This window comes from Triticum dicoccoides, chromosome 1A (genome assembly GCF_002162155.2).
Source record: "Triticum dicoccoides isolate Atlit2015 ecotype Zavitan chromosome 1A, WEW_v2.0, whole genome shotgun sequence".
Lineage (NCBI taxonomy): Eukaryota > Viridiplantae > Streptophyta > Magnoliopsida > Poales > Poaceae > Triticum > Triticum dicoccoides.
In genome coordinates this window covers 459,527,961-459,543,159 of record NC_041380.1, presented here as the reverse complement: position 1 = coordinate 459,543,159, position 15,199 = coordinate 459,527,961, and the positions used below count along the sequence as shown (strand labels likewise).

The window sequence follows — 15,199 nt, the reverse complement described above, 5'->3', positions numbered from 1 at the left end:
GCCAGAGGGAAGGAAGAACTAGCCGCAACGGGAAGGGGGGCTTGCCAAAGAGGCTATCCTAGTATCTATTTTAGGGTTCAGGTGAGGTGGTGGGGAGGCGGTGGCGTGGGGATTCGCCGGAGAAAAAGCTTGATGCGGGGGGGCTAGAGGGACGGTCGGGACGGTGGAGAGTGGTTTCGGGAAGGGCGGGGCGGCGCGGGAGGGCCGCCGGCCGCGAGCGGTGGTGGCTGGCGGCTCAAGGGGGTGGAGATTGAGGGCTCATTTGGTTTGGAGGAAATCTAAACGTAGGAATTTAGAGTAGTATAAGAATTTGATAGGATGACACTTGCCACCCTAAGGAATTGACTTGTCTCGTTCCTACACGCAAAATGAGTTTTGAGTGGATGTGTAGTTTCCTCCAAAAGTATAGAAAATGAGTAGCATTCCTACGAAATTCCTTTACGCATTTCCTACAAAATCGAATGCATATATAGAAAAAAATTCTCTGGAATCCTTGTTTTCATGTTTTTCTTATAAAAATCCTTCAAATCGAATGAGGCCTGAAGAAGGATTGTGGGCCTTTGGTTTAACATCCAATGGCTGACTGACCATAAATGAAAAAGTCAGCTGACTGATTTCCAGCCATTCCCATAAATGAAACGAGCAGAAAGAGTGGCTGGCTTCGTCGGAGACTCGGAGTCAACCTTCTTCTCTGTCAGGGGCTCGGAGCCAAACCCCATTGCAGGAATCGCCAAGCAGCAAACAATGGGCAGCCCTGCCGCCATCCTCCTCGCCGTGCTACTCGCCGTGCTCGCGTACGTGCTTCGCGTGCTCCGCAGCCTCGTGTGGGTCCCGCACCGACTGGAGCGCCGCCTGCGGCGGCAGGGCATCCGGGGGCCTCCGCGCAGGCTCATCTCCGGAAACGGGGCCGACTACGGCGCCCTTCTCGCCGCCGCCCAGTCCAAGCCGCTCGCCTCCTTCCACCACGCCATCGTCGGCCGCGTCGCGCCGCACTACCGCGAGTGGGCGGCGCGGTACGGCCGGCCGTTTGTGTTCTGGTTCGGGCCCCGGTCGTGGCTGGTGTTCTCCAGCCCGGAAGTCGCCAAGGCCGCGCTGAACGACTCCACGGGGACCTTCGATAAGGCTGGCAACGGCGGCGGCGGCAACCCGCTCGCTCGGCAGCTCATGGGCGAGGGGCTGGTGGGGCTCACCGGGGAGAAGTGGGCGCACCACCGCCGCGTGATCTCGCCCGCCTTCAACATGGAGAGGGTCAAGGTGAGGAGGCGTTTTCTGAATTCAAATTGAAGCATAAAAAATTAAAAATTGGTGATTTCGCTTGTAAATCATACTTTTTTTTTCGAGTAACTTGTAAATCATACTAAATGGTACTAGCAACCTGACTAGCGATTTCAGCACATAATCTTGGTTGCTCTGATAATCGTTGTTGTGCCATCACTTTTTCAGTGAAATCTTTATTAGACGGAAGGCAGGCTGTGTCCTCTTTATAAAGCCCCAAACGGCCAAGGTAGCAAAGTTTACAAGACAACTAAAACGAATAGAAAAAAAAAAGATAAACTACATCAGTTTTAGCAATACAAGTCCATAGACCACAGAACAATAGATAAACAGCAGATCCTCGCAAAGCAACATGCACGCTAAGCTGAAATATATGTTGAACGCTGACGTTCAGCAAGACAAGCTTGATCTTCTGAATGCTATTCAACAATTGGGAACTCTTCTCATAGGGCCAATGAAAAGATCCAAATCTTTGCCCAGAGCCCTTTACCATTCTGCGATAATTTTCCAAATTCATTTTCAGTGAAATCAGGGTATCATTTAACCCTTTACAGAACTACAGTATTTATCTTTTCACTGGTATGAATTTGGTGTTATCAGTGAAGAAGCCGCAATTCCTTTCTGAAAATTGACATTCTTTCTGCTAACATTGATTTGACTTCAATCAACGTGTCTAATATTTGGAATGGAGTTTATCTGAATGGGTTAACATATATGCAAATGGTTGTATATTGATTGTTAACTTTGTAACTGAAATTAAACCATTGGCACTAGCAGTTATTTCATGCACAAATTGTCGCTGGCAGAAGCTATTGGAGTAGTTCATCATCTATGATGTCTTTGGTCCTTTATTTATTTTTGGATAATCTATGTTTCTTGTTTCTAGATAACATCGTTAGCAAAATAAACTCATTCTGGATTCTTTGTAGGGCTGGATACCAGAAATGTCAGCAATTGCCTCATCCATGCTGGATAAATGGGAAGTCCAAGGAGGAACCCACACTGAGTTTGAGATTGATGCAAGTAAAGAATTCCAAACTTTGAGTTCTGATGTCATTTCCTGTGTGGCATTTGGAAGTAGCTACGAGGAAGGAAAGCGGATTTTTCAATTGCAAGAAGAACAGATAAAACTAGCCCTCATTGCAATGAGAACCTTCTACTTTCCTGGATTCAGGTGAGATCAACTCCTAGACTCAATATGGGTCACTATTTCCTCTTTCACAATTAGTTTCTCCAAGTTATTCCTTTACTTTTAAATTATAAAAAAGTTTGCTTCTCTCTGTAGCCATTCATGCTCTTCAATCAAACATTGCAGTTGAGGGAAAAAGAATATGACCTCTTTATTTCTTAGGTTTGTACCGACAAAGAAGAACCGAAGAAGGCATAGCCTAAACCAGGAAATCCGAAGTTCTCTGCGGAAATTGATTGAGACCAATGGAAGGAAGTGTGAGGACTCCAAAAATTTGCTTGGCTTGATGCTATCAGCCAGCAAAACTGACAACGAGTTCAAAATGGGAATCGAAGAGATCATTGATGAGTGCAAGACATTTTACTTTGCTGGTAAGGAAACAACCGCAAATTTGTTGACATGGGCAACACTTCTGCTGGCATTGCATAAAGAATGGCAAGACAAAGCCCGCGACGAAGTCTATCAAGTGTGTGGCAAGCACAAGCACCCAAACGCGGAAAATCTGAGCAGTCTCAAAATTGTGAGCCTTATTTATTTGGATAAATACTACAGCTTTTTATATTCTTGATGATATCTCCTTATCGGGACATAGCGAGTAACACTCTGGTGATGTTGGCATGATATCAGGTAAATATGGTGTTGAAGGAGACCCTCAGGCTGTATCCTCCAGCTCTGTTCGTTAACAGGACAGTCACTAGGGATGTGAAGCTGGGCAAACTCGACATCCCTGCAGGCACGCAGCTCAATCTGCCTATTATTGACATTCACCATGATGTCGACATATGGGGAGCTAATGCGGAGGAGTTCGATCCATCGAGGTTTGCAGATGGCAAGAGCTACCACCTTGGCGCGTACTTCCCCTTTGGGATTGGCCCTGCCATCTGTGTTGGGCAGAATCTCGCGATGGTTGAGGCAAAGCTGGCGCTTGCAATGGTCCTCCAACGGTTTGCGCTTGATGTCTCGACGTCCTATGTTCATGCGCCGATGAAGGTGATGACCCTCCAACCCCAGTATGGTGCTCAACTTCTTGTCCACAAGATCTGAACCTTGTGTGGTGCTGTCTATGGAGTTGGGAGGTTTGGCAGCAAGGTATATGTGAATGTGATGTCCCCGCGTCTCCTGTATCTCTGTTGACAACTTGTCCGAAGTTTGTCCTGAAAATGTGTACAGAAAGTAGTATATGCTTCGCGACAGTAAATCAGTCATATTCCTCTGCATCTTTTGTATCACCTAGTTTTGTACTCCTACCTAAATCAGTTCAAGTTGTTTGTCAATTCAAAAACTATGGTGAAGTTGTGACACCTAATCGTCCGTCCAGTTGTGAAAAGAAGTATGAGCACTCCCAGTTCTGAAGATGATCAGTTTAGCAATACAACTCCATATACTTCTTCTCCGTCAGTTCTGAAGGAGCAGGAGCAGTTCAGAAGACATACAGCCACAGCGGGGAGTGGGCTGGGCACTGGGAGTTTGCTTCGGCCGTCAGCCATCTGCACTAAAGAAAGAGATAATATCATCGAAAGTCATAGAACTTGCGCTTGATATTAAGTTTGGTGCTAAAACTTTAAAAATACAGATCTGTGGTCATCTAACTTGACATCACGTGCAAAGACGGTCACAAAATACGCATACGGACATATCAGGGTGCATGGGCCTACTGTCAGTGAGTGATGGCATTCGGCCGACTGATTTTTGCACAAAACAACCTTACTATTTTTTATTTGGGGGAAAGGCCAACCACTGTGCAGCAGCATATTGGTACGAAAATTAACAAAAAAGGCCGACTGCTGTACATGTACGATAATTAACTAAAATATCAGCAAGGCGGGACTCGAACGCACGACCCAAATTAAGGACACAAGCCACTCTAGCCAACCAACGAACCCTTCACATTCATATTTCAAGTGTGGATAACAAACTGAGATATATTGAACGTGGAGCTTAAATGGCATTTATTTTCGTACCTGTGAGCAGTGGGTTATGCCTGTCATTACACATTGAAAATTAACAGGAAAAAGTGTGACCGCCAGCTCTTGAACAAACAACCAAAGGGTAGCACACAGGACGTTCTAGCCGCTACAACCTACACGTATACACATCTACGGTGAATAACTAATCTTAATGTACTGGAAATATGTAAATATTACGTAAACTACTTATAAATATTATACATACAAATGATATAACCTACTTTTAAATTTTTTTCATGTATTATTTTAAAAATATTCATATATTTAAATAAAATTTATGAATTATAATTTTTTGCATCATTTAAAATAAATACTTCAAAAATAAAATTACAAATATTATTTAACTTTACAAACATTTCAATAACTGTTCTCGCATTTATAGAGTTCAATTTTTGTATAATTCAAAATGTAAACATTGATATGAATATTCAATCGTGTCTAATATTTGAATTATATAATTTTTCGAATATAAATCATGAGTAAAAATTATACACAAGTGAATAATTTTGAATATTTAGTAAATGTTTGAACCCATTATTTTGCATAATTTAAATATAAGCCTCGAGTGTGTTATTTTTCTTGGATTCATTAAACATATTTATTTAATAAACATTTTCAATGTCGGTTTAACTAAATATATTTTCATATAAATACGCATGTGTATATTTAAATGTTTTTATTTACTAATAATGATCGCTTGTATGTCTAATATTCTTGGAACATAAATGTGTTAATGGCATTTACAAATAGCTTTAAAAAATAGCAAGTGCAAAATGGGCCGCAGTATCCGCAAAAATAAGCCGGCAATGGCAATCCCCTTCTGAAAGACACGCATGTACTGTCAGACAGCAAGCCAGAGTGACAGAGTGAGCAAAAACACAGCTTGATTTTTGAAATGTCACTCTGTTTTACAGCTCAGTCAAACCGTCTTGATGTGCAATTAGCCAATTAATATCACTCCCATTGTTTTACTGCTCCACTTGTAAGTACTATGTTGATGGCATTATATTTTATCTTAATGTGTCAACCTACCTAATATGACTTCTGGTCCTGCTTAACGGAATCAACTGTAGCAGTACATGCCTCTACATATTTCAGGTAAAAAAAGACCGGTAAATAGCTTAAATAGGCTGCAGATGTACACTAATTCCTCATAGATGCACAAAAAAAATGGCATTTGAGTTCCACGTTCAATAAATCTAAGTTTGCTATCCATACATGAGATACGAACGGGAAGGGTGAGTTGGCTGGAGTGGCTTGTGTCGTAAACATTGGCAATGGGTTAAGTCTCTGCTCACCCATTTTTTGTGTTAATTTTTATACCTATATGCAGCACAATAGTCGGATTTTCCGCAAATAAAAAATGTGAGGGTGTTTTGTGCAAAAGTTAGTCAGCCGAGCAACTTCACTCATTGACAGGTGGGGTCATACACCCTGATACGTCTGCATGCGTATTTTATGACCATATTTGCACGCGTTGTCAAGTTAGGTGACAAAAAATCCGTATTTTTAAAATTCTAACACCAAACTGAACATCAAGTGCAAGTTCTACGACTTCGGGTGATATTACCTCCTAAAGAAATATTCTGAAGAGAGCTCCGCGAATAAAACGAGCCGGAACAATGGCCGGCGATGGCTCCGACGGAGTCAACATTGGTTTACTTCCAGCTAAAAAAAAAACATTGGTTCTACTTCTCCATCAGGGGCTCGGAGCCAAACCCCTTTCTACTCATTCCAAATTTCCAGGAATCGCCAAGAAGTAAACAATGGGCGCCGAAGCAGCCCTCCTCCTAGCCGTGCTACACGCCGCGCTCGCCTACGTGCTCGGCGTGCTCCGCGCCCTCGTGTGGGTCCCGCGCCGCCTGGAGCGCCGCCTGCGCCGGCAGGGCATCCGGGGGCCTCCGCGCAGCCTCATCACCGGAAACGGGGCCGACTACGGCGCCCTCCTCGCCGCTCGCCTCCTTCCACCACGCCATCGTCGGCCGCGCCACGCTGCACTACCGCGAGTGGGCGACGCGGTACGGCCGGCCGTTCGTGTTCTGGTCAGAGCCCCGGCCGCGGCTGGTGTTCTCCAGCCCGGAAGTCGCCAAGGGCGCGCTGAACGACTCCACGGGGACCTTCGATAAGGCCGGTAATGGCGGCAGAAGCAACCCGCTCGCTCGGCAGCTCATCGGCGTTCGGCGAGGGCCTGGTGGGGCTCACCGGGGAGAAGTGGGCGCACCACCGCCGCGTGATCTCGCCCGCCTTCAACATGGAAAGGGTCAAGGTGAGAGGTGTTTCTGAATTCGAATTGAAACATTAAATTGGCGGTTTTGCTTATAAATCACACTAAATGGTACTAGCGACCTACCTAACAGAGAACTGTAAAGAGTAAACTAGAAACAAGATACTCAGATGTACTCCTATGTCTTGCTAAAATCTTACAAAAAAAGGTTTTCGCCTCGCTTTATATATAAGGCAAACCATCGAGCCACAACATCAAGAGTTCACACCACAGACACACACAAAGTAGCACAAACACACGGGTTCAAAATGAGGGGGTTCTGTTGAGAGCGCAGCTCAACAAGCCCTAAAATAAAATAAAAGGAGACCAACAGCCACGAAGTGGCTAATCCGGCTTTGGAGGTGGTGGAGGGAGCGGCGGGGCCAAGCAGAGAGCCATGGCACGAAGGCCGGGATGAAGGTGTCGATGGCATCTCGGTCCTGTGGATGGCTAATCGGCCGCCAAAGCTGCATATAGCCACACAAATTGAAGATCGCGTCAGTAGCACGTCAGAGAGGCACACGCTGAATCACAAGTTTATTACGAATCATCCAAAGCATCCAGACCAGCACGCCAATGGCCAGCCACCTAATGTGGCGCATCCGCAACGGGGAGGCGGAGAGCTCCGCGAATAGGTCGGGGAAATTAGTGTTGCACCACCTCCCACCGGCCGCCTCACGGAAGCAGCTCCAAAGGAAACGCGCGGAGATGCAGTTGAATAATATGTGATTGGAGTCCTCGGCCGTCGCACACAATGGGCACATCCCATCGCTCGGGCCATTCCTCTTAAGTACCTCCACCCTTGAAGGTACCCGGCCGCGGATCCACTACCAAAGGAAGATCCTGATCTTCAGCAGCAGTTGTATCGTCCAGATTGCCGCGAGGGGTTCAGGGCATGGGACCGCCGCGATGGCCTGGTAGAGCGATTTTGTGGAGAAGCGACCCGAAGGCTCCAGGCGCTAGGAAATGCGGTCATTCGGCTGCTGTAGCACAATACAGTCAAGAAGCTCGTTCCAGGCAACAAGCTCGAGAGGACCAAACGGCCGACAGAAAGCAAGGTGCCCTAAGTCAATAAGGGCCCTCTCGATGGATATCCTAGGCTCCACCGCGATGGAGAACAAGACCGGAAAGCAGGCCGCGAAGGCGAGATCACCAGCCCATCTGTCAAACCAGAATAGGGTCGACGCGCCGGATCCCACCGAAATGGAGGACCCGATCCGAAGGAATGGGAGCAGCTGGATGATGGATTGCCAGAACTGGGAGCCTCCAGAACGCTGGCAGAAGGCGACGGGCTGTCCACGGAGATATTTGTTCTGAATAATGTCGAGCCATAGGCCTCCATCCCCGTTCGCTATGCGCCACAACCAACATGTGAGCAGGGCAATGTTCATATGTTCAGAGGACATGATCCCAAGCCCACCCTGGTCGTGTGGCTTACAGATCTCGGCCCATCGGACCATGTGGTATTTCTGTTTATCGCCCTCACCCGCCCAGAAGAAACGTGCCTGGAGTGTGGCTATCTCATGGTGAAGGATCTCAGGAAGGCTGTAGAAGCTCATGATGAACAACAACATGCTAGATAGACAGGAGTTAATGAGCATTGTCCGTGCCGCCTTGGACAACCATCTACCCCGCCAGGGTTCTACTCGGTGTTGGAGCTTAGTCATCGTCGGGCACAGCTCCGCCAAAGTCAACCGAGTGGTATCCCCAGGTAGGATGTGGAGAAGGAACCCAGCGGGCAATTGAGGCGATCCACAATACTCTGGCACTCGTCCGGGCCGTAGCCGAGGACCATGGCCGCGCTCTTGTCGAAGTTGATCTTGAGACCTGACATTTGTTGGAAGCAGAGGAGGAGAAATTTCAGATTTGCAATGTCGGTCGCGGAACCTTCCACCATGAGAATGGTGTCATCGACATATTGTACGAGGGAGACCCCACCACCTCCTACAAGGTGAGGGACGATGCCGTGGATATGTCCCGCGGCCTTGGCCTTGTCAAGGATGGTGGCGAGAGCGTTGACCACCATATTAAATAGAAAGGGGGAGAAAGGATCGCCTTTGCCTAACCCCACATTGGGTGGGGAAGAAGGGGCCAATCTCACCATTGATGTTTACTGCAGTATGGCCGGATGAAACCATCTACATGATCCGCGTGACCCACTGGTCATCAAACCCTTGCGAAGCAGAACCTCCCGGAGGAAGGGCCAGTGAACCGTGTCGTAGGCTTTATGAAAGTCAATTTTCAGGAAGACCGCCTTCTGATTTTTGGCGCGGACCTCGTGAAGGACTTCATGGAAAACCAAAACCCCATCAAGAATATACCAGCCTTGGATGAAGGCCGACTAATTGGGATGGGTGACCCGATCGGCAAGCGAGGTCACCCTATTGGCGTACCCCTTTGCCAGGATGCGGAAGATCACATTGACCACGGTGATCGGGCGAAACTGGCGGATGTCCGAGGCCCCAGGAACCTTGAGGTTGAGGGTGATGATCCCGTAGTTAAGCCGGGTCAAGTCAATGGAGCCTACGTAGAACTCGTCGAAGAGAGCCATCACTTCAGGTTTGATGACACTCCAGAACGTCTGGAAGAACTTCACCGGGAGGCTGTCCGGGCCTGGGGCGGAAGTCGGATTCATGCCCTTGATGGCCATCCAGACTTCCTCTTCCGAGAACAAGGCCGTGAGGGCCGCGTTCTCGGCCACCATGACGCGCTGGTGTTCGGCCCAAATATCGGGGGTCTTGCTAAAATCTTGGTTGCTGTGGACTATTATACTGAATGCTATCCTATAATTGGGAACTCTTCTCATAGGGCCAATGAAAATATCCAAATCTTTGCCCAGAGCCCTTTAGCATTCTGCAATTATTTTCCAAATCCATTTTCAGTGAAATCAGGGTATCATTAAACCCTTTATAGAACTATTGCTCTTTTCACTGGTTTGAATTTGATGTTATTAGTGAAGAGGCCGCATGCACACTTATTTCAAGCAATTCTTTCCTGAAAGTGACATTATTTCAGCTAACTTTGATTTGAATTCCATCAATGTGTCAATTAATATTTGGAATGGTATTTATCTGAATTGCTTAACATATACGTAACCGTTGTATATTGATTGATAACATTTGTAACTTAAATGAAACCATTTGCATTAGTAGTTATTTCATGCACAAATTGTTGCTGGCAGAAGCTACTGGAGTAGTTCATGGTCTATGGTGTCTGTGGTCCTTTATTCATTTCTAGATAATCTATGTTTGTTGTTTCTAATGACATGTTGTTGATGTGATCAACAGTTGTGTTCTAAGTAACATCGTTAGTAAAATATTGTTTACCACCAAACTCATTTTGGATTCTTTGTAGGTCTGGATACCAGAAATGTCAGCAATCGCCTCATCCATGCTGGATAAATGGGCAGTCCAAGGAGGAACCCACACTGAGTTTGAGATTGATGCAAGTAAAAAATTCCAAACTTTGAGTTCTGATGTCATTTCCTGTGTGGCATTTGGAAGTAGCTACGAGGAAGGAAAGCGAGTTTTTCAATTGCAAGAAGAACAGATAAAACTTGCCCTCCTTGCAATGAGAACCTTCTACTTTCCTGGCTTCAGGTGTGATTAACTCATGGACTCGAGTTGGGTCACGATTTTCTCTATCAATAAACAATTAGTTTCCCCTACTTGTTCATTCACTTTACAATTATAAAAAAAGTTTGCTTCAGCCATTCATGCTATTCAATCAAACTTTACAGTTGAGGGAAAAATAATATGACCTATTTATTTCTTAGGTTCGTACCGACAAAGAAGAACCGAAGAAGGCATAGCCTAAACCAGGAAATCCGAAGTTCTCTGCGCAAATTGATTGAGACCAATGGAAGGAAGTGTGAGGACTCCAAAAATTTGCTTGGATTGATGCTATCAGCCAGCAAAACAGACAATGGGTTTAAAATGGGAATTGAAGAGATGATTGATGAGTGCAAGACATTTTACTTTGCCGGTAAAGAAACAACTGCAAATTTGTTAACATGGGCAACACTTCTATCGGCATTGCATAAAGAGTGGCAAGATAAAGCACGCGATGAAGTCCATCAAGTATGTGGCAAGAACAAGCACCCAAACGCGGAAAACCTGAATGCTACAGCCTTTTTTTAATTCTGAATGATATCTCATTGGAACATTGTGAATAACACTAGCAATGCTGGCATGATATCAGGTAAATATGGTGCTGAAGGAGACCCTCAGGCTCTACCCTCCAGCTTTGTCTCTCAGCAGGACAGCCACTAAGGATGTCAAGCTGGGCAAACCTGACATCCCTGCGGGCATGCAGCTCAACCTGCCCCTTGTTGACATTCACCATGATGTCGACATATGGGGTGCTGATGCGGAGGAATTCGATCCGTCGAGGTTTGCAGATGACAAGAGCTATCACCTCGGCGCGTACTTTCCCTTTGGGATTGGCCCTGCCATCTGTGTTGGCCAGAATATTGCGATGGTTGAGGCAAAGCTGGTGATTGCAATGGTCCTCCAGCGGTTTGTGATTGATGTCTCGCCATCCTATGTTCATGCGCCGATGATGGTGATGACCCTCCAACCCCAGTACGGTGCTCAAGTTCTTGTCTGCAAGATCTGAGCCTTCCATGGCTCTGTATATGGACAACATGCTAAGTATATATATGTTCTATCCTGTATCTCCTGTATTCGTGTGGATTGCGAGCAACTTGGAAGAGGGGGGCGCTTAACTTGTCTGAATTTCGCCTTGAAAGCGTGTGTTTCATATTCCTCTGCATTGTTGTATCATGTAATTACCCACCGAAATAAGTTCGTGTTGTTCTCCGATTGAAAGTTTATGTACAAGTTGTTACACCTAATCAACTGGTCCAGTTGTCGACAAGAAGTTTGAGCTATCCCAATTTTTGAGCATCACAAGAGCAAATCTGAAGATGATCAGATTCAGTTAGCCACATCTCAACCACATCAAATCTTCCCGCCATTTCATCATTTCTTCTTCCTCTAGTTTAGCCCCCTCTCCTACGACGGGTCCCGCACAAACCCTCGGTCCTTGACAAAAACACCGGACGGGGGAGGCCCCGGGAACGCGCGCCGTCGGAGAGGCAGGGGCGGAGATTGACCGGAAAGAATCAATGGAAGAGACCCACACGTACATCTTGACACACCCTTTTCTTGGTTCGCTGAGTCCATGGCCTGCTCGTCAGATTTCTCGCGCGCGGTTAGTTGGCCGGCCGCTCGAGGCCCAGCAGCCGCCGGAGCTCCCGCGTGGCCGAGTCCTCCACGGTGGCCGGGGCTGCCGTCTTGGTGTTGCTGAAGCGCGGCAGCGGCAGCGCCCGCGGCGACGGCGACATGACGCCGAACGCTGGCCCGGCGTACGCGGCGTCCGCGGTGGCGGGCGACACCTTGACCCGCACCTCTTGCGGCAGGGGCGACGCCGCCTGGGCGCGCCGAGCGGTGCCGCGGCGCCTCCTCGCGGCCGGGCGCGGCGACCGCCTGGAGCCGGCGTGGGCGTGGGCGTGGGCGTGGTGGCGGACGCGGGTCAGGCAGTCGTGCGGGCGGAGCACCTCCGTTCCCATGGCAGGCGAGAGACAGCCGGCCGACGAGCTTTGTCTCTCTCGCCCGCGCTGCGCGCGCGCGTAAGTGCTACGTACTACGCTATGAACGGCGTGAGCGGCGAGGGGAGGGCGAGGAGGAGGGGGGCTTGGGCGAAGCGCGCGTGGCAGCTTCCACCCCCTCTCTCCGGCGTCCCGCTAGCTTATTGGGTTGCTCCTGCCCCTCTCTCCTCTGGCTCGCTTTAAAGGCATGAGGCGGTGGCGGTTGCCTGGTCGGAGAGTGGGATTAACGGACGAAGGCGCGGAGGAAGAGGCTGCAGTTGCGGGGCCGCCGGAGCACCGCTCGTTTTCCACCCTCGTTGAGAGTGGCGAGAAGCAGCGCGCACAGCGGGCCGCGAGAAACGTTGCCCATATATATGACTGAACTTCACAATGGGAGCTATGTGTTTTTTTTTGAGACAGGGTGCATTTTAGGGTGTGTTTGGTAAAATGAATGGAGGTTGCATGAGCTCAAAAGTCCCCTCCTCGATCTATTTTTGAATGTTTGGCAGCCTGCACGGGGCCTCCTCGGCATACACGAGTTCAGCCCAAATGCCCTCTTAGCATGCACGAACAGAGAACACACCAACAGCCGTCCGTTGGTCAACATGCATGAGCGAAGCGAGCGACAACATGTTTTAAAAAATATGAATTTCTAAAATAAATAACTTTTAATATATGTTTTGAATACCAAAAAATGTTAAAATTTGTTCAGTTTTTTTAAAAAAATATTGATATTTTCAAAAAATTGTACCCATTATCAAATTTTGTTGAATTTTTCAAATTTTGGTGTTTAAATTTTAAAAAAAAATCAGAAATTTAAAGCCGGTTTAAATTTTAAAAAAAATCGGATGTTTTTTTTAATTTTTTGGTGATTTTCTAAATTTGTTTCAATTTTTTTTAAAAAAATCAAGCTTACAAAAAACTTCAGAATTTCGAAAAATGTTTTTTTTCATGTTTCCAAAAATTGTTCACAATTTTGAATTTTTTTTGTTCACTTATCTGAAAATACTGGTTGCAACGGTACCAACGGGTATGTCTAAACAGATGCAAGCTGCCAACACAGAGTCTCAGCTTAGCATTTCTCAGCACATACACCGCTACTAAACAACAACAAATGCATGTACTCAATATGTATCAGAGAAAAACAAACCATGTTAGGATGAGAATGCTACCAAACACATCCTTATATACGAATAGTGAACCAACACAAATGGGCGAGCGCACCCAACGACTTATGACAACGAACAATACCGTCCGGGCAGACGTTGCGCGCAAGCGCCACCCCGACGCATGACAGGTCCATCAAACGACGTGCTGCCGACCCGGCCTCTTGTCATCGCAAAAACATGCATTGATGGACCTCAAAGTCGGGTGACCTCACACTCTGCCCACAACCATAGAGCCCTCTACAAGCACTCGTCTGGACTCACAACAGTCGGGCCCTCGCCCACAACCGGCCGACGCGAGCCAACTAACCCGACACAGGCCAGCAACGCGGACAAGCGGTCCTGGCCACCAAACCACACGTGGGCGTCGAGCGATTGAAAACACCATGCGACGGTGGCCCGTATGGTAGGGTCATCTATTATAGGTAGGGTCAAGGACCTGACATCTAAGCCCTATCTAGGGCCCCATACCATCGTTGGTAGGTCCCTAGACCATAGGCGCATTCGGATGCGTATGACAAGAAGTCCACTCGGACGCACCGACGGCACTCGGACGTCTTCCCTTCAGTCGACCCAACAACCACCACTCGGACAAGGAAGGCAAAGGGGCAGCGTGGGGACTGCAACGGCCGAGTAGTCTTAAGTCGGGGTATAACCACAGTCATGGCTACCGTTACCTGTAACTGTCGTAATTGTGACTATTAACACTAGTAAGTGTCGTAGTTATACCTATTAAACCACCCTTTAATGTAGGAGTAAAGGGGCCGCGGCGTATTCTATATAAGCTCCCCTCTTCCTCCTGAGCAGGGGTTAAGCACTCCTTGTAATCATTCACTCCAAGAGAAAACAAGCCTCAACACCAAGGCGTAGGGCTGTTATCTCCTCCGAGAGGGATCTGAACTCGTAAAAACCGAGTGTCACACCTGCGTTGCAGTTAGGCTCCGTTCCTCTTTCATACCTCTAGTACTCATTGTCAGAATCGAAACTTGCCCTAACCCCGACACCGTCCAAGCCCACGATCGACTCGCCATGCACATCTGAGGTAGGCCGCCCGAGCAGACCGGACGATGTGGAGAGCCCCAGGAGCCAGCCGGGTGGTCCTCATCGGGTGAGGACACCGATAGGCGGGTCCAATCGGCCCGTCGTGCGTGAGCCTCCTCACGGAGGTGCGACGCAATGCCACCGCATTATGGTGGCTCGGCGCGCGTCTACCTATCATGAACCATTGAGGTGGGTCGCCCGGATCCGTGTTGTCCAGACAAATCGGACGGTGCGGAGAGTCTTTGAGAGCACCCCACGCACGCGACCTGGAAACAGACGGCGCAGGGTGCTCTTCGCCCTCGAAGGCCCTAGGAAGCGGGAACCCCAGCATCCTGCATGGTTTGGAAGAAGAGACCATATTACGACAACAGCATCTGGGTTGTTTCAGAGTAGTAGAAATTGTAGTTTAATTGGTTGGAGCCGAAGGAAACAAGTTCCTTTGTCTCACTTGGAATCGGCTGGCTCCAGCTACCGTATTGAACCGATTCCAAGCCCCATACGAACCGCCTTGGGCTCACACTAGAGAGGTAGAGATGGCCTAATGTTTGTTCCACCTTAGGTATGCACTACACCAACAATTTTGACTATTTCTGTCGTTTCTATTCGAGGGTTGAAGATTATCAGTTTATCACCCACCACATGCCCTGTCGACGAAGCAGCCTATGTTACCCCCCTGCTAAGCTAACCGTACATACAGCGCACCATACT

The 15,199-nt window shown here is 47.8% G+C and overlaps 2 protein-coding genes and 1 pseudogene across 3 annotated transcripts; 2 read left to right on the top strand and 1 right to left on the bottom strand.

Annotated features, from left to right (window-relative positions):
• The first annotated feature begins 672 nt into the window (after positions 1–672).
• On the top strand, positions 673–3,746 carry LOC119278847 (cytochrome P450 734A1-like). 2 transcript variants are annotated; one of them, XM_037560192.1, is made up of 5 exons: positions 673–1,254; positions 2,205–2,449; positions 2,627–2,984; positions 3,092–3,197; positions 3,291–3,746. In XM_037560192.1, the coding sequence occupies exons 1-5, from the start codon at positions 745–747 to the stop codon at positions 3,506–3,508; spliced, it is 1,437 nt and encodes a 478-aa protein (XP_037416089.1). In that variant the 5' UTR covers positions 673–744; the 3' UTR covers positions 3,509–3,746. The 2 variants fall into 2 exon arrangements, with proteins under 2 accessions (XP_037416089.1, XP_037416082.1); XM_037560185.1 differs by having other exon boundaries at positions 3,092–3,746.
• A 2,451-nt stretch (positions 3,747–6,197) lies between these two features.
• On the top strand, positions 6,198–11,486 carry LOC119301672 (annotated as a pseudogene).
• A 160-nt stretch (positions 11,487–11,646) lies between these two features.
• LOC119301777 lies at positions 11,647–12,407 on the bottom strand. The gene has a single exon (XM_037578785.1). The coding sequence runs from the start codon at positions 12,264–12,266 to the stop codon at positions 11,910–11,912; it is 357 nt and encodes a 118-aa protein (XP_037434682.1). The 5' UTR covers positions 12,267–12,407; the 3' UTR covers positions 11,647–11,909.
• Positions 12,408–15,199: the final 2,792 nt, after the last annotated feature.

Bases quoted from the DNA above. Each gene is read 5' to 3' on its own strand.
- LOC119278847 (XM_037560185.1), top strand. From the start codon at position 745: ATGGGCAGCCCTGCCGCCATCCTCCTCGCCGTGCTACTCGCCGTGCTC. The intron at 1,255-2,204 runs GTGAGGAGGCGT...GATTCTTTGTAG, and splicing joins TCAACATGGAGAGGGTCAAG to GGCTGGATACCAGAAATGTC. The intron at 2,985-3,091 runs GTGAGCCTTATT...GCATGATATCAG, and splicing joins ATCTGAGCAGTCTCAAAATT to GTAAATATGGTGTTGAAGGA.
- LOC119301777 (XM_037578785.1), bottom strand. From the start codon at position 12,266: ATGGGAACGGAGGTGCTCCGCCCGCACGACTGCCTGACCCGCGTCCGC.